This window comes from Electrona antarctica (genome assembly GCF_951216825.1).
Source record: "Electrona antarctica genome assembly, chromosome: 22".
Classification (NCBI taxonomy): Eukaryota; Metazoa; Chordata; class Actinopteri; order Myctophiformes; family Myctophidae; genus Electrona; species Electrona antarctica.
Window position 1 is genome coordinate 7,508,867 of NC_136805.1, and position 26,583 is coordinate 7,535,449.

The 26,583-nt window shown below is 43.5% G+C and overlaps 1 protein-coding gene across 2 annotated transcripts; it reads right to left on the minus strand.

Moving 5' to 3' along the window:
- nherf1a (NHERF family PDZ scaffold protein 1a) lies at positions 1-26,583 on the minus strand. 2 transcript variants are annotated; one of them, XR_013788773.1, is made up of 7 exons: positions 25,843-26,583; positions 11,845-12,015; positions 9,380-9,533; positions 5,894-5,937; positions 2,769-2,906; positions 514-2,034; positions 1-466 (listed from the first exon to the last, which is right to left on the minus strand). XR_013788773.1 is itself a non-coding variant. In XM_079492455.1 (6 exons), exons 1-6 carry the CDS (start codon positions 26,314-26,316, stop codon positions 1,876-1,878), a joined length of 1,140 nt encoding a protein of 379 aa, XP_079348581.1. In that variant the 5' UTR covers positions 26,317-26,583; the 3' UTR covers positions 1-1,875. The 2 variants fall into 2 exon arrangements, 1 of the variants encoding a protein (XP_079348581.1); XM_079492455.1 differs by having other exon boundaries at positions 1-2,034.

Consider the following 26,583-nt stretch of genomic DNA (forward strand, 5'->3'; position numbering starts at 1 on the left):
TTATCACATTTCCATCGTTTAATGTTTTAGTAATCAAAACAGATTTGCTCATCAAAATATAAATTTCTGTCAAATCATATGCCTGTACAAATCTAATAATAGATCAAATATATGGGGTCAGTCTGTTGTAAAAATAGGGGAAAAAAAGCTGACATTAAAAAAAGAATTAAGACAAACCAGAGGGAGAAACGATTTACAACAGATGATTCAACACGAGAACAGAGACTGAGGAGTCCCTGTTGATACATACAAAATACAACGACAAGTATATTTTGTGTTTGTGTCGTGAGACAAGTACAAAATAGGGCTTAAGTGGTTATGGAAAACCACACAGTCCCTTCAACCCTCGTATGACCGTAGATCATTGTCATTCTTAGAAGTGCATCTCAACTATATGGGCAAGAATGACATTCTGGACAAAAGAGAATTCTCTGAAGCAGTGGTTCTCAACCTTTTCAGGCAGTGACTCCCCCAAAAGAACCATATTTGAACTCCCACCCACCGGATAAGTACTGGAATGTAGGAGTTGAGGCATTCAATTTTGTTTGACTTGTTACCACAGATAAATATTAATACAGAGGCGTTGTGATTGAGCTTGTAGGTCAGCTTGTCGATCGGCTTCAAAGTCCATAAATTGTCACTTCACTGCCCCCCCCAAATCATGAGGGGCAAGTATATGCAGAACATATATGCCATATTCAGGTTCATATATGTGGATATAGGAAATATATGTCTCTATATAGCTTATGCAACATGCAGGCTGGCCATTTCGAATAATATGTCACATATATGTTGCACATATATATATGTTATATATATATGTTCATATATTTCATTTCCATGTGTGGGGGGTGGGGGGGGGTGTCAGCTAGGTCGGGAGGTGTGCACGGACAAAATGGTTTGGGAACCGCTGCTCTAACGGCCGGGCTACACCAGGCTTTTCGCGCACAAAACGCGCGCGTTTACCCTAAACGCGTGCATTGAATTTAGGTCCAGTCCTATTTTAAAAAACGCACGCACGGGCCGCGCGTTTACGAAAAGCCTGGTGTAGCTTGGCCGTGAAGGATACTTGATATAATGGATTCATATTTTGGCAATGAGGTGAGATCATCAGACAATGAGGTGAGATCATCAGACAATGTTCTACATTGCAACCTCCAGACCATCAATGGATTTATGTCAAGCTGTTGATAATTTTTAGTTTGAGTTTAATTTAAATGATTCAAAAGCATAGACTATAGTAGCAAAATTTGGTTCATCAACCTTAAGAAAATGTGCTGTTGTTGCAAACAATCAAGTCTGACATCATGACAGCATTCAAAAGTCTCTCGTTAGAGATCTCATTCAAGATTTGTCCACAATCTTGGCATCACAAATCTGTCAACAATTTATTATTTTCCCCCATTGTTCCCATCATGCTTTGCGCCTTCCTTTTCTAAATGAAACTGTACATGGCTATCATCACCCCGCCCCCCACCACTTTCATCCTTTTCTCAAAATATACTCAATATATTATCGATCATTCCTAAGGAGCAACATTTAAACCATTTAAAAACAAGGAGCTGGTAAAACGCTAAATTACAGCGAATGAAATAAAATCATGAAAAATAACACTGTTTCACATTATTCGTAAAAACGCTCTAAACAAACTCAACATGTATCTCTTATGCACCTCAAGAGAAGTACGAGAGATAGACGGGGAATAGAGCAAGATAGGCTGTCCCTTGCTTGCTGGTGGAGGGAGAGGGAAAATAGGGATGAGACCATGTTAGCTTTTACTTCATACTCGAGGGGCGGGAAACTCTGCCCCCTTCTGAGTACGATGTAAGAGCGAAATGGCCGCTTTGTGTTGATGTGAGGAGACTGCTTTGTCGTTTATAGGTTGCCGAACAGCTCGTTCCTCTTGCTCCAGTCCATCGCCGGAGCTTTTTTGACGGCGCGCTTCTGGCGGGCTCTCTCCTTAGCCTGGGCCAGTGACAGGCCCACGGCGAGGTCGTCGGCGGGCTTAGGAGACGGCTCTGGAGCCCTCTTAACCTGGACACACACACACCCATTAATGTTATTGATTACGCACCATCTTTAACATCACGTATTCAGATCAGGCGGGAAGGTTGTGGGACTGTGGAATGTATGCGCGTGTAACAGTAAAACACACACACACACACACACACACACACACACACACACACACACACACACACACACACACACACACACACACACACACACACACACACACACACACACACACACACACACACACACACACACACGGCAAGTGTATGGCGAAACCTCCAATGAAAGCCCTGTGCATTGTAGGCCGACTGCAATTCGAATATCTGAATATTTCAGTATTTGAAGCCCCCGAGTGTATGAGGTAGTTATGATGACACATAGGCTGGCTGCAATTCGAAACTGGCCCCCGTAAAATCTGAATCCCCCCCACTGCCCCCCCCCCCCTTTCCCCTCACTGTATATGTTTCTTTTCCCTTTTTACCTCCATTATGATGAATTCCTGTTCTGTTCTTTGTCTATATAGAAGTGTCTATTTGTACGTCTCTAAATGTTTTGATGAATTGAACATGGTGGACCCTGTTGTAAACAAGTGTAATGCTTAATTGGGTCGTCCACTCACAGTTAACAGCCTTTGTATTGAGTTTGTGCTTGAAATGTACTGTAATTCTGCAAACTGTTAATACAATTTTCAATCAATCAAGGCACACACGTTAAATACATAAATACCCCCCCAAAAAGCTCACATACTGTACCTCTGGTGGAGGGGTGGGAGTGGCAGCTTTTGGCAGAGATGCAGTGGAAGAGGCATTTGAAGGAGAGGGGCTCACAGACACCTTAGGCTTCTCCTCTTCTGCTGGCTTATCATTCACCTCTACCGCTATCTTATTCACCTGCAACACACACTTTAATCATTATTTATGTCCACATAAGAGATACAATACAAGGACACAAATATTTACAAGGTGTTGTACAGAGTGCAATTTTTCCCATAGACATTTCAAAAAGTATTTATTTAAAGACGGTTACGCCGCGGACAAAGCCAACTCCAGTCGTGACAAATCATGAAAATAAACACAATATTTTGGACCAAACAAACAATTACAAAGAAGAAAAACAACAAAAAAAGTGTTGTAACCTGCCGTTTCTTTCTACTTTCTAATTCTTTGTTTGGCCCAAAACATTGTGTTTATTGTCATGATTTGTCACAACAAGAGTTGGCTTTGTCCGCGGCGTAACCGTCTTTAAATAAATACTTTCTGAAAAGTCTATGAGGAAAATGAACGGAGAATCATTTCCTGGGCCCTGGTAGGGGGCGGGACTGCGACGCTCTATACCCACACACCCTTCAGGGGTACAAGTAACAGCGGTTAGGTTTAGGCATAGTTTTACTGGGGTTAAGTTTAGGAATAGGGTTAGGTTTAGGCATAGTTTTACTGGGGTTAAGTTTAGGAATAGGGTTAGGTTTAGGCATAGTTTTACTGGGGTTAAGTTTAGGAATAGGGTTAGGTTTAGGCATAGTTTTACTGGGGTTAAGTTTAGGAATAGGGTTAGGTTTAGGCATAGTTTTACTGGGGTTAAGTTTAGGAATAGGGTTAGGTTTAGGCATAGTTTTACTGGGGTTAAGTTTAGGAATAGGGTTAGGTTTAGGCATAGTTTTACTGGGGTTAAGTTTAGGAATAGGGTTAGGTTTAGGCATAGTTTTACTGGGGTTAAGTTTAGGAATAGGGTTAGGTTAAGGCATAGTTTTACTGGGGTTAAGTTTAGGAATAGGGTTAGGTTTAGGCATAGTTTTACTGGGGTTAAGTTTAGGAATAGGGTTAGGTTTAGGCATAGTTTTACTGGGGTTAAGTTTAGGAATAGGGTTAGGTTTAGGCATAGTTTTACTGGGGTTAAGTTTAGGGTTAGGTTTAGGCATAGTTTTACTGGGGTTACGTTTAGGAATAGGGTTAGGTTTAGGCATAGTTTTACTGAGGTTAAGGTTAGGAATAACCGTTTAAGCATAATTTACTTAGGTTACTTTAGGAATACCAGGCCGCGCAGTTCCAAATGTCGCAGATCTACAAGCTCAAAACGCAGAGCAAAGCAACCTGTTCTGAACTTGTAGATCTGCTACTTTTGCCCATTTTCAGGATTTTTTTTTAATCCTGAAAGTAACAGTTTTGGACATAATGTGGTTTCCACCCAACAGAGATGATATAATGTACTGTGTGATATTGTCCACTAGGGGGCAAAGGCGGCCCTGCTAAACCTCTCCTGTCTGGTAAACACCCCTCAAATATTTGCTTAACAACTATGACACATTCACTTCGTGTGCACTCAAGCATCCTTATATTCTTCAGTCCAACAGTAGATAATGTTGACATTATTTTTCCACATTGCCCTATAAGCCTTAACCTATTACCCGGCGTGACTCCATTGCGACATACAGTGACAACAGCCATGCAATTCCCTCTGGTCTGCCGTTTCTAAAAATAAACTCATGGTGCTGTTAAGTGGCTTTGGTCAAATGCTACAACACATTCACAAAGATAAAGCCCCTGCCTTGTAAGCATTACAGGCCACTTGCCAGCCCCGGAATTGAGGATTTATTCACAACAGCAATTGTTTATACGCTTGCAAGTGTTCAACATGTTTTGTCCCCGACACGACCCTCTCTAACCTAATCAGGAGTCAGGCCAGAGGAATTTCCCTAAAAAAGGCCCAGTCAGCAACTCAGCATGCATGTGTAGGTAAAACAAAGGCCATCTGTTTGTTTGTTTTGTTGTGTTGTGTTGTGTTGTGTTGTGTTGTGTTGTGTTGTGTTGTGTTGTGTTGTGTGTGTGTGTGTGTGTGTGTGTGTGTGTGTGTGTGTGTGTGTGTGTGTGTGTGTGTGTGTGTGTGTGTGTGTGTTTTATAGCACTGCTCAACTGATAAAGCGAAGCATGCATGAGGTCATAGGTTTCCATTAAGTTTTACAATGACTGCAGCGTTATGTAATCAATTATGCACTAATTAGTAGCCCAGCAGTTGCCCTCGTGGCAAGCAGGAGTTTGAGAGTGTCTGCATGTGACTCGTTATGTTAGTCATCTCATTAGCATAATCCCAGACATGGCCTGGGGGAATTACAGGTGCTTCAATCCCATGATCCCGCAGGGCAGAGAGAGAGAGCGAGAGAGAGAGAGAGAGAGAGAGAGAGAGAGAGAGAGAGAGAGACGCACAGCAACCACCGTTGCTATAGTGAGGGATCAGCAACAGTCCACAACCACATTACCACAAATGTAATCAGGGGACAATCCCTGTTTCCCATGGTGTCATTGGTGTGTATGTAGGCACCTGCATGAACGTGGGCAAGGGGTTTGCAGTTCTCTCCTAGCAGCAGAGTGTGTGTGTGTGTGTGTGTGTGTGTGATAAACGGGCTCTTTCTCACAACAACACACGCTGTCTGTCCACAACTTATGATGAATTCCTGTTCTGTTCTTTGACTATATAGAAGTGTCTATTTGTACGTCTCTAAATGTTTTGATGAATTGAACATGGTGGACCCTCTTGTAAACAAGTGTAATGCTTAATTGGGTCGTCCACTCACAGTTAACAGTCTTTATATTGAGTTGAGTGTGCTTGAAATGTACTGTAATTCTGCAAACTGTTAATAAATATTTCAATCAATCAATCAATCAAAACTACTGATCTCCAACCGGTAAGGTCTACAGACAGAGGCCCGGCAGGGCTTTTCCAGCCTGCCATCTACAGGCACTGAGGAGGATGTATTCCACTGTTCAATTAGAGCCATCTTCACTATCTGTGGAACCTCCATGACACCATGTCAGGGAGGACTCCGATAGTGATAGTGTCACACACACGCATGCACGCACGCACGCACAAACACACGTGTCCTCACCTCATCGTCTGATGTTGAATGCGACACAGGCTCAGGAAGAGGTCCTAGGATGGAAGAAAGTCAATTTATTAGCCCGTTATTGATAGAACATTTCAACAGAACTCAAATTCAGAAGAACTACAATTCCAAATATCTCAGTCAGCTGCCCATACCCTCCCTTGGGCTTATATACCGCGACAGCTGATCAACCAGCGCACTGGCGCAGTTGAAATTGCCTCCGCAAGCGATCTCACTGGTTAAGGAACTCGCCGTGTCAAATATGGATGTAACTCAGCCAACAAACACAGTTGCCAACAAAACCCAGACTACTAGACTTTATAAAGGCTCAAAGGAAACCAAACACCTAGGTTTGTCTGTGGAGGAGAGGACACTGGAGCAGCACGGACATTTAGAGCCTTTTATTAGGTGCTAAGTATACAGAATGACTCATCGTTCTGTATACTTAGCACCTAATAAAAGGTGCTAACTTATGTCCCTGTACCTGTGATGTGAAGCACCGGATCAGCCGTTCCAGGCTTGAGGCGCGTTGGTAGACTCCCTTTGTACCTACAGTAGGTTTGTCGGTTCACAGAAAAGCTGTGTACCAACAAAAGGTGAGCAATACAGCGTCGCAATCCCGCTCCCTTTCATGAGCGGCCCGGGAGAGAATTTCCCATTCATTTTTCCCATAGACATTTCCGATTTTTTCTCTTTTTTTTAATATAATTTTTTTCCCATGATTTTGTAACCCATTTTTCACCCGTGTCAATTATCTAATGTGATCACCCTCCGCCAACCTAATCCCCATATATGGGGGACATGGGGAGAGCAACGGACTTGAACTCATGCTTCCTTCATGCCTGAGTTGCTCCTTTACACCTGACAGGGGGAGTTTCCCTGGTTGGACGTAGCGCGTGGAAGGAACACGTTATTCCAACCAGTTCTTTTCCCCTCCATCAGGCGGCCAGGGGGAGTCAGAAAGTATTTATTTACAGACCTGTAAGCCAGCAGAACAAATAATTAGAAAGAAGAAAAAACAACAAAAAAGTGCCCTATTTTTCTTCTCTCTAATTTCGGCCCAAAAAAATTGTGTTTATTGTCATGAGTTGTCACCATCCGAGTTGGCTTTGTCCGAGGCGTACAGGCCTTTAAATAAATACTTTCTGAAAAGTCTAAGGGAAAAATTAATTGAAAATTCTCTTCCGGGCCGCTCGTGGGGGGCGGGACTGCAACGTTCTATGCCACCACAACTACTGTACAAGCTTGCCTTGAGTCAACTCCCTCCCCAGTCAAGGAATTCCAATGGGACTGTACAATTTCATTTGCTTTTACTTGCATATTAATGGACATTACATATGAATGCAACGTAAACACAGCGGATTTAGCAAAGATGCTATTTTACATCCGCAGTCCCCACACATCACGTAAAAACAAAACGGGCAGAAAGTGGAATACATTAGGAAACAAAGCATAAAAAACATACATACAAGAACAATGTACAAAAGGTATAAAGTGTGCAGCAGATTTTTTATAGGGCAATACAGATTTGTAACTAAGGTAACTTATTAATGCATAATGTGCATTATTGCTTTCAAGTAATACAGGATACGCTGTCAAAGTACACTATTAGACTAGTAGACTACTAGACTATACATGGTCACACATTTTTTTAGATTGAACTTAAAGGATGGAAATGGACAATGGAATAGTTCAAATAAAGTGGTATTTAGGCCACGTATTTAAAGACCTCCATGTAAGTGAAGTCCACAATGGTCACATATTTTGGCAGGTCACCAGTTTCACCGTTACACCGCCATGCTGGAGTGACCAAGTGTGAGTGAGTGAGTGGCCGAGATTTTGGGTATTGGAATTTGGCTCTAGTGCCGATTTCTCCATCGGGCTTCCTTTCTATGAATTCCCTCAGGGGAGGCGGGCACAGACCATGTAGGGTCGTGTTCAGCAGGGTGGTTCCGCATTGACAGTAACGTTAAACCTAATCTATTCATTTAATGTTGATCAAATGAAGTCCCTGAGATGCAGTCCCTGAGATGCAGCCCCTGGCGCTAAGCCCTACTGCTAGGACCTGGGGATGGCTGCAGAGAACAATGTGCCTCCTTTAATATGATGTGATGTCACCAGTCACTGCTTTTCACATGACGGAGAGGAGTTTCCCCGAGAGGGTGTAGTGCGTGCAGAGGAACACGCTAACTGACCTAGTACTTCTCCCCTATTCATAGGAGGCCTTAGCTATGTTTCACCAGTTTCAATTGAAACAGGCCTCCACCCTCAGGGGGGCCTCCAAGCTCCAACTGAACGTCAGGCGTCAGTCAACCCCCGCCACTCTTGGCCCTCTCCATCTCGCTCACTCACTGCCTTGCTCTCTCCCACAATGTTAAGTTACACCTATTTTATGTTAATAACGTGGGTAAAATGTGCAGCATTGGGAGGTAAAGGGGAGACACTTTAATTGTGAAGGGACGACAGGATGAGGAGAGGTGTTGTTGTTGCTAATTGTCGAGAGTAATGGCTGCGTGTGATAATGAGCAGTCAAACTATTTGTATCAATACGGCTGTATCAACAAAATAATTATGTGACAGGTATATGGGGGCCTCATATTTGGTCTTGAAACGGGCCTCCAGATTCCTATGGGTTCCTATTCCTATTCCTAATTCCTATTCCTGTCCCTATTTTTTGGTTTCAGTTCCGAACCAACTTTTATCCAATTCATTTTCAGTGAAAACGCTCTGATCAGGTTCAATATAGGCCTATCTCACAGCATTTCCCCGCCCCCTTTCCACGCCCCCTTTTGGAGCGAATATGGCGGTCCATAGACTGTCGGTCCATAGACTTCCATGTTAAAAGAGGTATTTTCACAAGCCACAAACTACCGTTTTGTAAAGGTAAGGTTTATTCTACTTATTTGAGTTGTTATACCATTGTGTTTTCTTCATATTATTATCGGTCTTTGACATTTTAACATTAGGAAATGTACTTAGATTCTCCAGAGGAAAAAAGTGTAAATGCCTAATGTTAAATGACACCACTAGCTACCGGAAGGGGGCGTGGAAGGGGGGCTGTGAGATAGGCCTATTAGGCGGGAATAAGAACTGAACTGTTCAACCCCGGTGGAAAAGGGATAAGAGATCCCTCCCTGGGTTCCCAACCTCGAACACAGCCTGTTGTGTTCACTGGAGCGGATACAGTGTGGACGATTCAAACCTCTAGTCTCCCTAAAGGTGGCAGGGCAGGAATTTAACGGCTGCACCAATGCTGCCCAGACGTCCGCAATAATCTCACTAACAAACTTGCCATATCAAACATGGACGAAAATCAGCGGCCAAGAAATGTGGATAGTTTGACGAAGCTGAGGAGATACAGCAGTTTATTGGTCGTCTTCTTCAACCACCCTCGCCCACACAGCATAACGGGAATGGCGATGATGCCAGGGTGACTTATAAGTGTAGAAAGTGGCCACTGGTAACGGACGAACTGGTATGAGTACTTACCAGTGAGATGTTCCTCAGTGGGGGTCACCTTGCAACTACTGAAGAACGCCTCCGTCTCCGTGTCGACCACTAACAGACTGGTTTCGTCTCCGCCGGCCTTAATGGCTGCCACTACATCCGAGTGTTGCATGCCAACAACAGACTTGTCGTTCACCTGGAGAGGAAGAGTAGAGAGGAGGGAGGAAGAGGAGGAGTAGAGAGGAGGGAGGAAGAGGAGGAGTAGAGAGGAGGGAGGAAGAGTAGAGAGGAAGAGGAGGAGTAGAGAGGAGGAGGAAGAGTAGAGAGGAGGGAGGAAGAGGAGGAGTAGAGAGGAGGGAGGAAGAGGAGGAGGAAAATGATTTGACAAATTCTTATCTTATCTTAACCTTGCCTCCCCCCCTTGAAAACACATTACATATCTTTGCTGCCTGGAAGGAACCACCCAACTCCAAAATGTTCATTTTTCAGGAAATGAAAAAATATCCCTTTTTCATTGAAAAAAAAGATATGCATACTGTATTATTATACAGTATGCAGCCCTGGATCTGGAGCGCCCCGCTGTGACAGCAGAGTATAAACATGTGTTGCGATAAAAAAGATCTGGTAACGCTGTACAAGGTGCGGTGTCTATGGACAACGTCCACGTATACTCCCAGGCCTTCGTGAGACTAATCGCGGAGAGCCAGAGAGGTCAGAGGCTGTGGAATCCCTGTGGGAGGAATATCTACCGACTCCCACACTCCCAGTGGCAGACAACAGAGACCTTACAGTATACGTGCACACACTCTGCTGTGTGTGTGTGTGTGTGTGTGTGTGTGTGTGTGTGTGTGTGTGTGTGTGTGTGTGTGTGATACACACGCATACATTCCACGGTCCCACAACCTTCCCTCCCCATCTGACGTGATGTTAAAGATGGTGCCTAATCAATCACATTAATGGAAAGTCAAAACAGAGAAAGACATTCCTCTCTCTACTCTTCCCTCCTCCCAGGCTGGTGGGGAAAGCCCTGCAGATTGACCAGGGTATCATTCATCCCAGAGACACAGTAAGTGGATTAACTCTGGTGGCATTATGTGCAACATGGCCTGAGTAGAGAGACTGATAGACTGATTAGTCATATGTTAGTCATCTCAAAGGTCTTAGTTTTTGTGTCGTTTTTTTTCCGACAAAATAAACTGTAGATTTACTAAAATCTTATATTTTGTATGTATTTTGGAGGTGCCTGGATGGCGTCATAATGATTTTGCACTTGGTTGCATGCTGAAAATAGCTATTTTCAAGAGCACAACACCGGAGTGTAACCAAACATAAAATGACTTGTCTTTTAGTTCTACTGGATCTCTTCTCCACTAGTCCCTCTCTAACATTTTAGTGTAGTTTTTATTTGTTGCCGAATTGTCAATATTATTTAGTCTCTAGCTTTAGTCATCATAGCTTTAGTTTTTATTTCTTTTTTGTTTAGTTTGTCAGTGAAAAAGGGTAGTCGAACATTTTTCAAAATCAACACTGCATACAATCCACTCTATTAATCACTACAAAAAAGGTGATTACAGTTCCTATTATTACTGCTCTGATTTGAAGGGATTAGTGACACGAATATAATCTTGTAATCTTGTAACTTTTACCAGTGAATGTTTACATTTTTGCTTGTCTTTTTCTTTGATTTTATTTCAATATGGTGTTCACACTATGGTGTTCACAATATGGTGTTCACACTAGTGTCTAGTTATTGTTTTGTCTTGGTGAAAGTCTGGTTTAACACCCATTTTTGCTTTCCCAATACGGTTTTGATCACTTCCACCACAGTCTTTCTTGTAAACTTCAATAAACAGATTGTTGACAAAAAATAACAGAATGTGTGTGGTTGTGTGTGTGTGTGTGTGTGTGTGTGTACACGGCAACCTTCCCCGTGTTTCTTCACTAGTCCGATCCAGAAGAACACAGTTTGCCGGCCACTGCTACAGAGCTGACAATGAGGTTATATCTTCCCTTCTTCTCTGGAATCCTGCCTTAAAGCAGACCAGAGGTATAAAAGAAAACTGTTGTTCCCTGATGTCATCGCTAGGGACACATGCATCAGTAAGTAGGAACTGGGGATGGCAATGAAGGATCGGAAAGTCTGGCGTGGCATTGTGAAATCCATGATCTCGACCGCGGTCGAAAAATGATGACGATGATGAGTGTGTGCGCGTGTGTGTGTGTGTGTGTGTGTGTGTGTGTGTGTGCGGTGACAATCATGATGTGGGATACAATTTTCATTTTTCATGGCTAAATGTATTTAGAGCTATAGTTAGGGTTAAAGCAAATGCCACATGTTTAGTGACACCAGTGTGTGTGACAGAGAAGGTGTGCCTGAGTGACTGAGACTGAATGAGTCATGACTCATGGAGTGAGTGAGCAAGCTCTTCAGTTAGCTTGTAGTTACGTACAAACAAGCAACAAATAGGAACACTTCAAGTTGGCCGTTGTGTATTTCAATTTCATACTTGCAAAATCTTGTCCCGGGCCTTCAGGCCTGCTTCATGTGCAGGTGAGTCCTCATCCACGGCCCTGATGTACTGGCCTGGTTTATTCTTTTCACTGTGCAGGTTGAACCCGTAGCCCGTTGCCGATTTCTTCATATGGCACAGACGAGGTCGCAACTCCGCTTTCGCCTCCTAGGGAGAGAGAGAGATAGGGGGGGGAGGGAGAGAGAGAGAGAGAGAGAGAGAGAGAGAGAGAATTTTAAATTAATGAGGCTCGCACATAATTGCCAAAAAAACGAATTCTGACCATTAGTAGCGGACAAATAACGAGGTAAACAACTTTTATCTCAAAAGACTTAGTTGAAGATTAGCATTATGTAAATCACAAAGCACTTTGCCCTTGTGGCAAAAGTAGAAGAAATTGTTTCAGCAAAATGCAACGTGCTACAAAAGGGAACAAAATACATAATACATAATACATAATGACCATACTCTACTTGTGCTATTACTACTACTACTAGTACTACATGCTTGTTCTAACTAAAACGGTGAGGCATAAACCAACTTCCCGTTTCCTCTGGCATGTGCTTGACAAATAGTGGTTATGTAGACAATCACAACTTCCTTAAGGGTTTAAAAAAGCAGAACAAGGAAGGAAACAACCATACCGGTAGTAGTTAGTTATTATTTTAATCAATCTATCTATTTTAAACAACGTAATATAGGCCTTCATTTGCACAACCGTTCACATTCATAAATTGTGTGGGTGTGTGCGTACTGCGTATGTAACATAGTGTAGAACTGCTGACATGGCTTCCTGTCATAAAATGCAACAGCAGGTCTAATACATTGTACTGTAGTTTGATCCTGCAGAATATGTTAATCATTTTATCACAAATCCAATACCAGAATATGAAATAAATTCACGCACCTAAAATAATGCATACATCATTTTCCAGTTGGTGACGTGCTATTTCTAAAAAGCGTTAAAATGTTAAACCACCATACAGTATTTTTTAGCACAAAATATGGGGAAGGTACAGAATTTGCCTACTACAACAATGCCAAATGACGATCAAGTCAAACAAAATAATGATGTTCTTTTCCATAGGGTTCTCATAAGCTTCATGTTTCACACTATCCCTGCTGTCGGGGAGAAACCACGTAACTCCAAAATGTTCATGTTTCAGGAAATGAAGAAATAAACATATTTCAGGAAATGAAGAAATAAATCGAAGTTGGCGTTGTGACTTTACAGTATATATTGTCAATTACTTCCATGATAGGGGTAGAGGTGGTGGAGTTGGCTGCTTTAGCAGACAGTTTGAGGGTCCAATGGAGTTAAGAGGTTTTGTTCGAAGCACTTTTTACTACTTTTCATTGGTTCAATATTTTCGAAACGCACAGACGTAAAGTGTGTTCAATAGCACAAAAATCAAAAATGGAGTTAGGTGGTTTCCTCCCAGACAGCAACGATATGCTAATTCTAAATTATGTTTCAAAATCAAGCGTCCAATTGGTTACAATTTCTACTTTTTTGTCTTTCACTACTGTATGTCACTTCTTGCCCTTTTGTTATGCTTAAAACAACGTAACGTGCCTCTGCCTCCATCATATTCTGTGGTTTTGTTACATTTTCAAGTGTTAATTTAACTCAAAACTTCATTAAGTGTACAAACCAAATGGGGTCCATTTGCTTCCATTTAACACTTTACTGTACTGTGCACGTTACTTTGGTCAGTTGTGCTCATGTGTTCCCCAGTATGAAGACATAGATACTATAAGGTTTTACAGCCATCATATGCACTACACAGCGACGGCAGGGAACATCTGAGCCCCTAATAAAACCTCACATTGGCCTGATAACAAGGCCCCTATCACTGGCGCGGCTTCGCTTATCGCCCAGTCATCCGTTAATGATTCCCTGACACTCAGCCCTTCAAGAGTAACCTTTGCAGCCTCAACATCCACTCAAGATGGGCGGACGACAGTCTCGCTTATCTGCGCACTTGCACAATGGCTTATTTATTAAATTGAAAGGTGTATAAGTCAGCGTGGTTTATGATTGATTGAAATGTCCGGAATGCGTACAATAATTGGCGTGTGACATCTGGCAGGGGATGAGATTTGATAATTCAAAATAAACCCTCTGTTTTATCCTGCCCAATTTAGTCCTTTCCAGTCAAAGCTTCCTTCCTATATAGTGGTTGTTATAATCATAGATGATAGAAGGTTCTCAGAGTTCGTTGTAGCAACACACGGCACGCAAACACAAGATCACACTCACAATCCCCTGCCTAATATACACGCACCACACGCACACACACACAAAGATCATTAAACAGTCCCCAACAATCCCTCGACAGGCATTTGCAGTAAGTGCAAGTGAATAGGAGCCATATAATCCAGTTACCCCACCACAGGGGGAGAGGGAATCTGCTCAAGGCACATGAGGTGAACAAGCCAGATAGCTAGCCTCCTACTCTCTCTGTTCCTTTGCCAATCTGGAAATCTACAGCTGATCTCAGGGAGACCTTGGAAGTATGTGCCAGAGTTGAGGCCGGAGACGTCTCCTTCGCTTACCAATGCCTTAATCATAAAGCTCTCCCCCATCTCTCCTCCAGCAGTTCACCCTTTTCTCATTCATTTCTTCCTACACTAGGCCAGACTCCGGTTTAGACACTTCACCAACATGTGGCTCTGAAGGGCCCTCGTGTTGACCGCACTGTTAATTAAAGACAGGATCTGTCATTTTCAAAGCATTTCCACGTCTAATTTGGGACAACACAGCATTTGCACTACTCTTTAACATGCATGTGTTCAATATACGTGCTGAAAATTAATACAAAATGTAGTTTGTTTGTCTTGCTGTCCAGTCTCTCTTCAATGTTTGGCTCCTGCCCCTACAAAGCAGAAACGCCTAAAGCAAAATGACTTATAAAGTCATGTTGACGATGACTCATCCTGTTTAGAAGTGTTATAAGTTGTTGGTGTGGTAAACACGACGGGCTCTATTTGTCAGTGCCTTACCCTTTATCCCTAAACTTCATTGCCTTACTTTTGAGGGGTGCTAGCCCCTCCTATGCCCAGCATTGTGTGTCTGTGTGTACCCCATAGCGATGATTTGATTGGCTGAGCAATGTGTGTACCCCATAGCGATGATTTGATTGGCTGAGCAATGTGTGTACCCCATAGCGATGATTTGATTGGCTGAGCACGGAACGTGATGTATGATGATACACTTGTGATTTTTACTATTTTGAAAAACATAAATGTGTCGATCAACATCAACACATTGTGAGCTTGTAGATCGTCTACTCTATTTAAACTATTACAAAAAAGAAAATCAAAATAGTAAAAAAAGGTCATGAAGTTTAGGGTTAAGGGGTTTAAACTAGCACTGACAAAAATAGGACCCTACATCTCTGCACAGCTGGCTGGAGATCAGGAACTGAGGCCTCTTTCTCTCTATACGCCTACCATCATCTGCCACTGTGGGCAACTGAGACGAGACCCCCTGAAGTGCAGGAGCTTGGGCGCTGTGACAGGGGCCAGCATGGGGCTGGAGAGGGGAGAGAAGAGAGGAAGGAATGGTTGCCGGCGGTCTCCTCTTGATGAATGAAAGAAATTGGGCTACTAGGCCCTTTGAAGTGTCAACTTATGTCAGGATTTAAAAGACACTAAACATTTATTTTCTCTGAGTTTATTTATTTACCTTTCTTTCTATCCTTGATGTGTTTTGATGTGATGTTATGCTTTGTTATTTCTGATGTTCTTTTTAATCCCGTCTGTAAAGCACTTTGTAACTTTATGTTTGGAAAGGTGCTATATAAATAAAATTCATTCTTTCATTCATTCATTCAATCCAGAGTTCTCAAATTCTGCGAACAAGACCCGATATTTTTGGGCCAGGCCAGGGCTAAACCCTATGCTAATTAGTCTAGTTGGGCCAGGCCTCAGGCTCCATGAAAAAATATATAGAATTGACGTTTCAGGGCCTAAAATGTATGCTAATTTGTCAGGCTGGGTCTCGGGCAAGTCGGGCCGGCCCAGTTAGGGCCCAGTTAGGCCCGGGCTTTCATTTTCAGGCCTGTTGAGAACTCGAATACAGACAGACACTGAATCTTAACGTGCAGTCTGGTAAGTGCTTTAGTAGTCTATTACAGGGGCTCTCAAGTCATTTCCAAAAGAGAACTGGCGTCTCCCCAGGACCCAGACATACAAAACTGAAAATGAATGAACTACAGTACTTAAGCCTACTTAAAAAAAAGAGTGAAATAAAATAGGCCATCTACAAGCTCACAGTGACATGTGAGATTGTAGATCTTCACCATTTCTGACAATTTCTTAAAATGTTTCTGAAAATCTTTAGAAAAAAAAGAAAAGTAATATGGAGGAAAAAAAACCAATAAGAGATTGTAGAAAGAAAGAAAGAAAGATTCCTTTTTTTTAACTTGCAACCCATTTCGGTTATGTTTGGGAAACAAACGATAGTCTAATTATATTCACTTTAAACCTTGCTACTAACCAGTAGCAACTTCAATACAAACTGCCCTTCATTGACCGTCTAGAGATGGGCCAAAACTGTCAGTCATTTGTAGTTGGTCCCTTCCTGAACATGGCTGCAGTGGCGTTTACAGATGAGTGGGTAAATACAGACAAGCCTCTGCCAGCCTATAGCCTATAGGCTCCATGAGGAGAAAATAACAGCCATCTGGCACATACAGTACTGTGTGTGCTTGTGTGCACACTGCACGCATGTGTGTTTTCCTGAATTACAGGCTATAAAACGGGTACATGTCCACAGCATGAGATCATTAATGGACTTCTTTGCATTATTCGTGACATAAAAGTATGCTAACATAACATAAATTGGCATCATCAGCATTTCCGAGATGCAGTAAGCCTGTGGATTATCGTTCTTTGTTAATCACTTACAGGTTCACTAGGGACTCCTCGGGCTCCATTTATAGTATACTTACTCCACTCCTTTCTTCCCCTCCTACAACAAATATACTGTATATAAATAGTCGATCAAGCAAAGCAAAGCAAAGTTACTATATTTACCCAGGGTAACTGGACTAAGCATCAGATACTTGTTTACAGCCAGGCCCTGCTCATAGAACATTTCATGGTAGTGGTTCAATGCCTTGCTCAAGGGCACTTCAGCGGTGGTAATTTTAACGTGCCGGTCCGGGGATACGAACTGGCGACCTTCCGGTATCAAGACCGCTCCGCAAACCGTTTGGCCACCGCTGCCACAAATCTACATGTTCACAACACGCTTGTGAGCTTGTAGATCTGTTATTTTCGCCGGATGTATGCCCCAGAGCAGGGACGATAGGATTGTGTTTGATTAATTGTGTTTGATTAAGTGGGTTTCATGGACTAATGATTACAATCAATGTGTCCAGGCTCATTAATGGTACCATTGCTCTGAGCCTTGTCACCCATTGTCTGTTTGGGGCCACAACCGTGTCCTCTAAACCCAGTGGTTCTCAATTTTTTTTAGTTCAAGGACCCCCACTTCAGTATGCATGATAGGCCACAGACACAAGTGAGGAAGGCAGGCACTTGCATGCCATGGAGGGCCCTGAACGAGATGTATGGAACTCTAACCTCCCCCGTCAAATCAAATTCAGCTTCTTCTATGCAACGGTAGAGTCTGTTCTTCTATATGGCAGTGAATGCTAGACCCTGAAGCCAAGGGTGAGCCAGGAGAATGAGACTATAGCAGGACACTGTCAAAGACATCAAGAACTGCCAGCCAGCAAATTGGTGGTGTGGGAACCAACACGTGGGCATCGTTCGCGAGGACGTCCGTCCACACAAACATATGTGGATGTACTCAAGAACGACCGCAGGAGCGCAATGTAAATACCGGGATGACTGGAAGCGATGATGGAGGGCTCCTCTGAGGACGACCTAGAGAGAGACACCGCATAACTCTGACAGTGGAACACCAAAGGGACCCTTATGGGTGCGTTTGGTTCCATCTGTACACCGTCAGAGTACAGACCTGTAAGGTTTCATTTGGTTCCTAACTTCCAAAATATAAATAATTTAGCTGTGGAGCCCCGAGAACCCTGTCAAGTACCCCTGGGGTTCTCCAGACCCCACATGGAGCCCCGAGAACCCTGTCAAGTACCCCTGGGGTTCTCCAGACCCCACATGGAGAACCCTGTCAAGTACCCCTGGGGTTCTCCAGACCCCACATGGAGAACCAAAGGTCTAACCTACTGATCTCTGCCTCTGCGTGTAACACAGGTTAGAGGTAAGCACACAATAGAGTCTGCTCTGAAATTTAAAAACGCAACATTGGAGGCAGCGTGTTAAACTCAATCCTGTGAATGGAAATCTTTGGCTTATGGTCCAAATGAGTGGTATACTTGTCCGAGTTGTTTTCTCTTAAACATGCTTTGCAGGTTTGCACACTGTCCAGAAAGTGAAAGACTTCCAGTGAAGGATGGCTCTCCTATTCCACCAACACATCTAGACAACATCCCGACATCTCCCATGTGGAAGAAAAAATAACTTCATATGCAATGAACCCTGGCCTCCCTATTCTGGGGGCGAACGTTAAAACGCTAAAAGCTTACCAACGCATCACGTTGCGATATGTTGTGAGCTTGTAGATCTGTTGTTTTCACACCAAGTATAGAGCCCTGGGAAGTGGGGAACACCGGTCAACTAGAGTATAGGGTTTAAGTGGTTAATAGCTGCAGTACCGACTATTGTGATAATGCTGTGGATGTGCTTTGTTTGACATGATACTATATCTTATTCAGTGCCTCTGGCTTGTGTCTTTTCCACTGGAGACTTCATCACATGGTGCTCGGGCTGACTAAGGTCTGTTAAAGCTCCAGCACCAGTATGGCAGAAGGCAGGAACAGCAAACATTCCTGCTAACACGGTCCGATATCACAGGGTTCAATATCAAAGGTTAATGGCTTTATGGCTTGCTCTAGTAAAATGTGAGGTCTCGGACTCACCTCTAATCACTCCATAATGATTTCTAACTTGCGTACACAACAACCTTCAAGTTCAACTAAAGGTTGATGCTTTTGTTTACGCGTCTCACAGGTCTAAAAATAAATGTACCTCATCCGAGGCGTAACCCAATGTCTAATGATAGAAAGAAAGGAATGTAGTTTGACATGTCTGTGATGGGATCAGAAAATATAGATCAAATATAGATCAAATAAAACTGACATTAACCGATGGCAGTAGCCAATATTTTCTCTGTTGTTGATAAGCTTACATTTTGCGTTAGTTATGTTGGTTATCTGCAAGTTGTAGATTCTGAATATTTATTTCTTGTATTGAAGATGTTTGTTTCCCTGCCACGAAAGGGGGAAATAAAAACACAAACGAAATAAACATAATATCGGTATCATCAGTATCGGCTGAATTGTTGTTTTAAACATCGGTATCGGCCAAGAATTTCCATATCGGTGCATCCCTACTTATATCCAAATTGTGGAGGAAATGGGGAGTCTTTACCACCAAACATTTTTGTAGGCTCAGCAATACGGAGAAGTCCATTACATGCACTGTGACACTCTGGACACTTGCACATGACTCCTGAAATAATGTTCAACTTGAGGAAGTACACAGTACAGGATTAGGATAGTTAGTCCACGCTGGCTCACCTCGATATCAATCATTACACAACCGCCCCGCCGTATGACACAGTCAACAGCACTGTTGGGGACTAGGACTCTCCAACATTGTGATCGGATCCAAAAATATGGCATCGGTCGGGGCTCTTGGCACATATCATGAACATGATTACATGTGACAGCTGTTTTTGTTGCCTGAGGGTGTGATGATGATCAGACTACAATGGTGGAAACGTCATTACCAACGAAACAAACACACACACACACACAGGAGTTGAAGCGAAGCGAAGGAAGTGGTTTTCTCACTCTGTCAGTGAATTGACAGAGGAACTTATTGTGATGGTTTGTGTGATGGGTCGTGTGTGTGTGTGTGTGTGACGTGTGTGTGCGCGCGGCGCGCATGCATGCGTGTGTGCATGCATGCGGCTGTGCGCACGCTTTTTTGCGTACAAGGAAAGCGGCATAATGGCAGTTACACAACCCCTCCACTGACTAAAAGCTATAATTTCATACCGACAATGTACAGTATACAAATTTGGCATGAAGCTGCAAATTACGGAATAAAATGTTATGTTTAACAATCAGTATGTATACTGTATAGTATGTTATTATGTTAATATAATATGGTTATACTAACTACGTGTACTGTAGTTAGGACCACTGCTGTGTTTTTTTTGTTTGTTTGTTTTCCTAAAATGTTGTAACCCATTTTTCACCTGGTGCCAATCGCCTAAACTGTAATCCTGGGTGCTACACTCCCACTCCCTCTGTCAACCTGACCCTGAACTGAGATCATGGCATGCATGAGGAGTGAGCAGGACGCTTGTTATCACTAGAAAGGAGGGGAGGTACTACCAGGCCGGGGGTAGGACGTAGCGTGTGGAAGGAACACGTTATTCCAACCAGTTCCTTTCCCCTCCATCGGGCCAGGCGCCCTGGGGGAGGCAGTATAGAGACCAGCATTACTGCATGTTTTCCAAGTGCTCAAAGCGCTTTACAATGGTTCATTCATTCATACAAAATGAATCACTAACAGTGATGACAGTGGTGATTCAATATTTAATCATATTAATAAGTACTGCATCTGCATAGGGTAGATGGAGAGAGGGAGAGAGAGAGAGAGAGAGAGCAAGAGAGACACTTCAAAGACACTAATAATTACTCTCACTAAATGCCATCATAATCCCTGTCAAGTCACAGGCCTTGGCTAATCTTGACAGTTCTGCTGGCTGTCTGGGGGGGGGGGGGGTCGGCGACAGTTTAATATCACAGTTGAAGCTGTGATTTAAAGTTAAGGAGGATTTGGTCAGATGATGTCAAACGCCCTTAATAGGGTTTATTCGGGAAGGCATCTCCATGGAAACCGGTTGGCAAAGACAACTCCCCTGGATAAAAAGGCCCGATTAAGTGAAACTTGAATCCAGAAATCCAGACTGTTATGTAACCATCAATACAATGGACTGTATGAGGTAAGACAGCTTTATTCTTTTAGTTTCAATAAAATGACAGATGACAAATGTTGTGCCAATTGATAAGAGTGTTGTGCAACCTCAAGGAGAAAGCTTGGTGAAGCAAGACCAGCCTCAAGGTCTGCAAGTCTGAAGTCGAAAGTTCTCGGTCACTCACTATGTGTGCTCATGGAGTCACAAAGAGTCCATTATAAATATATCAAGGAAAATATAATGTCACTGTCTTCTGTGTTCAAAATAACCAAGATGTGGTTGTGTTATGTGTGTAGATAGATGACAACATAACTGCAACATTCCAGGTTAAATTTCAACTTGATGGTCCAACCCTCTCCTTGCCCTCAGTTTCTTGTCCCCCCCATTCTACCTGAATAAATAATAATAATAAAAAAAATCCCCCAAAATAATAACAAACACCAATTCACTTTTAAACAAAGAGTCAGCATTTATCTGCTTCACACTACCTTGTCATTCGGTCACTTAGTCTAAAAGTTTTCAAGTAGAGAACAAACTGCTGTTTAATCTACTGGCCACAGTGGTCAGTCCCCTTCCTGCGCACACGCACGCGCATGCACGCACACGCACACACACACAGTGTTAAGAGTGAGTGGGGGGGGTGTAGGCATTTTAGGGTCAGCGTGGCCTCCTTGCTGAGGCGTGAGAGTCCTCTCTCCTTTCCTCCCCGGCCGAGTCCCTTTCTCCCCAGGCAAACACTGTGGACAATGCCTCATTCTGCTGTGGGAAATCTCCATGGCAACCAATGGACTGGCAGTGGACTGAGTCACCAGAGGCCAGGATGTTACCATAATATGATGACATGTTCACTTGGCTCATGCCTTTATCAAACACCACGTGAACTGTAGGATCGAGTTTCTTCAGTAGTAAGTTCTACATAGACTTAGTTATTCCTGCACAGATCTAGTTCACTTTTTGTCAAACTTGGAATGTGAGAACTCAAATCTAGCAAAAACAGATGCACAAGTTGTGAGCTTTATCGTACAACGCAAGTAAAGGGTTTTAAGTGGTTAAAACTAGCAAAGATGCTTTTATTTGACTGCTACATATGCAGTGTTTACAGTTTTAGTAGTTTGCAACAGAGAGCATAATAATAATTTAAAAAACTGTTATTTGTAAAGGCATAAAGGTTTATTTTAGGAGTAAAAATAAACATGTTGTGATAACTCCACACTTTCAGGCTACTTTCATGTATTGTAATTCGACAGTAGATTACATTAAATAGAAGCCTATTGGGAGGTTAGTAGGAAAGGTATGTACTATGTGAGTGGATCAGGTGGTACTATGTGAGTGGATCAGGTGAGTACTATGTGAGTGGATCAGGTGAGTACTATGTGAGTGGATCAGGTGAGTACTATGTGAGTGGATCAGGTGAGTGGACCAGCTCTGCCAAGTCGCCCATCAGGGAGGAATGTACTAGAGCCCGACCGAAGCTCACAACGTGCCGTTTGTAAACACAGCTTTTTTTTAACTGTAAAACAGTCTTTTAAATCAGGTTTTCGGACAGCCTGTGCCAAATGTAAAGAGACTAAAATCTTGCGCGCCGCTAACGCCAAGTGGTCCGAGTTGTTATCTGTGAATATCGTGTGTCCGAGTGAGAGACACTGAGACTCACAGACAAACCGTGCTTTTTTTTTAATATATATTTTTTGGGCTTTTTCTGCCTTTATTGATAGTATGAAAGTAGTCTGACAAGAAATGGGGAGAGAGAGATGGGGGAAAGACACACGGCAAAGGCCGTCGGGATCGGGAGTCAAACCACGCCGTCAGGCTGGCTCAGCAGCCTAGGTGCCCAGGCGGTTGGCGGGCCACAAACCGTGCTTTTTCAATGAAGGCAGACAGCTACAGTATGCGTCTTTGGCCACTGACTGTTATTTGCGTGTTGAGACAAACCAAGTAGAGCCCACAGCGCTGGGTTGAAGAGGCAGTGGTCAAGACAGTAGTAAGACGTATCACGGCATCAAAGCACAGCCGTGAACGGCACTTCCGCATACTCTGCAATGCGTCACGGTGTATGACTTGGCCACCTGAACTGATATGCACAAATATGTGGGCGCGGAATTCTCCCAAATGTAACAATAGATATAGGGAGGGGAGAGGGAGGTTGTGTTGTATGTGACATCAGTCCAGAGCTCGGTCAGCGAGAGAGAGAGGGAGACAGGAAGGGAGGGAAGGAAGCCTATTTCGCCCACACAATAACCCGGCCAATGCTGCATACCCCAACCTGAACATGCCGATCGATCGGTGTGTCGATTTGCGGCGTGTTGTCAAAGCAAAAGTTTTAACAACATGTTGATAGTAACAACATGATCATATTGTTGATAACAACATGATCATATTGTTGATAACAACATGATCATATAGGATAAGCCTTAAACTAAACTGGGAGCAGTATCACATTCTAAAAGATATGCACAGCACAGAGCCATAAGAAAAGCTATTTTTATTGCTGTTGTGCAACTGCAAAATCATCACCAGGTCCCAGACCTTTAACCAGTGAACATGGTTAATCACCCAGGTCCCAGACCTTTAACCAGTGAACATGGTTAATCACCCAGGTCCCAGACCTTTAACCAGTGAACATGGTTAATCACCCAGGTCCCAGACCTTTAACCAGTGAACATGGTTAATCACCCAGGTCCCAGACCTTTAACCAGTGAACATGGTTAATCACCCAGGTCCCAGACCTTTAACCAGTGAACATGGTTAATCACCCAGGTCCCAGACCTTTAACCAGTGAACATGGTTAATCACCCAGGTCCCAGACCTTTAACCAGTGAACATGGTTAATCACCCAGGTCCCAGACCTTTAACCAGTGAACATGGTTAATCACCCAGGTCCCAGACCTTTAACCAGTGAACATGGTTAATCACCCAGGTCCCAGACCTTTAACCAGTGAACATGGTTAATCACCCAGGTCCCAGACCTTTAACCAGTGAACATGGTTAATCACCCAGGTCCCAGACCTTTAACCAGTGAACATGGTTAATCACCCAGGTCCCAGACCTTTAACCAGTGAACATGGTTAATCACCCAGGTCCCAGACCTTTAACCAGTGAACATGGTTACATAGCCAATCAACAACCTCTAATGGTCCCAGACCTTTAACCAGTGAACATGGTTACATAGCCAATCAACAACCTCTAATGGTCCCAGACCTTTAACCAGTGAACATGGTTACATAGCCAATCAACAACCTCTAATGGTCCCAGACCTTTAACCAGTGGACATGGTTACATAGCCAATCAACAACCTCTAATGGTCCCAGACCTTTAACCAGTGAACATGGTTACATAGCCAATCAACAACCTCTAATGGTCCCAGACCTTTAACCAGTGAACATGGTTACATAGCCAATCAACAACCTCTAATGGTCCCAGACCTTTAACCAGTGAACATGGTTACATAGCCAATCAACAACCTCTAATGGTCCCAGACCTTTAACCAGTGAACATGGTTACATAGCCAATCAACAACCTCTAATTGACTTGGTGACCTGTGCAAACCCATGGCTGAATAAACTCATACAATGGAATCCTTTGCTTGTCTAAAGAAAGAGACACATTGCAGTAATGAATGAGTTACTGTAAAGTAAAGTAGCATTCAAATTCCTCATTTGTCCTAGCCAACCGACATGTGTCAGAAGTACCCGACATCTGAGACGAGTGTTCAGCGCTGGTGGCCGTGAATGAACCTGGACGGTGTTCTAATGCCCACCGCAGAGATGCCTTTGGGAGCTGGCATTTGGTTGGATGTGAAGGTTAATTAAGAGACAGACAGCCATGCATTACCATGGCTGTTGTTTTGACTTACCGGTAAACCCTAAACTTTGCATGTCCTTCAGCAAATGCCATCAGTACAAACCACATATTGACAGAGAAGCAGACAGACACCTGAATCAAGTCAAGCATCTCTAGTATGTTCTAAAAACTATTTAGGCTGGACATGTACAGAAAATGTGGTGATGACTGTGTAACAACAACTATAGGCACTATTTTAGTCTCATATTAATAACAAATCCTCACCAATAGTTGTGGGAATACTGGATGAGACTGACATTCCAGTTGGATGACCTACATCAAAGAAGCATATATAGCTTCTGGTCTGACAAGCCAAACCTGAACAGGAGCTCAAAAAGGAATTGTCTGGAGTTTTACAGAAGTATTACATCACAAAGAATCTGTTCACCAGGAATTGGTAGAGGCCTATATCATATTAGTCTGCTATGTTGTGTCAATTTCAATTCAATTAAATTCAAATTAGCTGTATTGTCATGAGAAAACATACGTTTACACTGCCAAAGCAAAAGTGGAACAAACAATCAAGAAAATAAACGTGTAAACAGAGCTGTGTTACTTTGAGTAATACTATTGTGAAACTAAACTATACAAAGATTGTGCATTTTCTTGTCAGAGATAGTTGTACATCCATATAGGAAATACTTTTGAAAGTATGTTGTGTCACATGATCTCACATCTGTCTGAGCCGCTCTGCCATTTTACTGGCTTTAGTGGCACTGGAAGTGGCTACTAAGCAGGGGATAGATGTACAGTATCATGTAACCTTAGGGGCTGGTACACACACATCCTCTTACATCTGAGAGACACCCTAACACCCGGGGCTGGTACACACACATCCTCTTACATCTGAGAGACACCCTAACACCCTGTCTCAAATCGGGAAAGGGGAAAACACGTCATCATGGCTTGGTGAGGGTCCATAGAGTTTAGATTCTAAAGTAAACTCTATGAAACTCTATCTAAACTTTAGAAGAACCCCTTTTAACGCTATGGACCAGAGAGCTACTACGCGCTACACTTTGGCCATTGTGTGTGTGTGTGTGTGTGTGTGTGTGTGGGGGGGGGGGGGGGGGGGGGGGGACATTCAACAAATGAAAACACTATTAATCCTTTACCTTGGAGCTCACACTCAGCCTCTCCAGGGAGACCTCTCCGTTCTCCGATGGCGCAGGGGAGCCCTTCGGGGAAGGGGAGGACGTGGACCCCCGCGGGGTGCCGTTGCTCTGTGCGTCGCCGTGGTCGGATTCGCCGCTGGACACGGGGATGCCCTCCGTGACGAACTCCTTGCGGCAGAGCAAGTTGTGTTTCTTAAGGAGCTCCGTGATCTCGGCGTCCATCACGATGAGCTCCAGCTCCCCGACGGTGGCTCGTATCCTGCCCACGACCTGCTGGTGGCTCTCGCCCTCCACGTTCTCGCCGTTCACGAACGCCAGCCGGTCCCCGGCCATCAGACCCGAGGCGTCGGCCGGAGAGTCGGACTCCACGAGCCGGATGAACTGGCCGGTCTTGCCCTTCTCCCCGTGGAGATGGAAGCCGTAGCCATTCGGCCCCTTTTCTAAAGAACAAAATCTGGGTCGGAGTTTTGACATGTTGTTGGACAAGTCAGACCCAAACCGTGTGTCCCGAACCGTTTCAGCGACTTCTTTGGTAGGCTATATAAAACAAATGTACAGTACAGCTGAGCTGGCTTGACACCTGTTGCGCGCAGTCCTCCACAACCACAACTTCCTGACAGCCTTCACTTTCCGCTGTTGCTAATGGAGCGTTAGATTAGTAGATCCTCCCCGAAACTACGGTATGTTGCAATCTTGTAACAATTTCACCCTGTTGTTGCGCTAAACCGCCGCTATTCCAGG

Bases quoted from the DNA above. Each gene is read 5' to 3' on its own strand.
- nherf1a (XM_079492455.1), bottom strand. From the start codon at position 26,316: ATGTCAAAACTCCGACCCAGATTTTGTTCTTTAGAAAAGGGGCCGAAT. The intron at 12,016-25,842 runs GTAAAGGATTAA...CTCTCTCCCTAG, and splicing joins GGCTGAGTGTGAGCTCCAAG to GAGGCGAAAGCGGAGTTGCG. The intron at 2,907-5,893 runs GTGAGGACACGT...TGTGTGTTGCAG, and splicing joins ATTCAACATCAGACGATGAG to GTGAATAAGATAGCGGTAGA.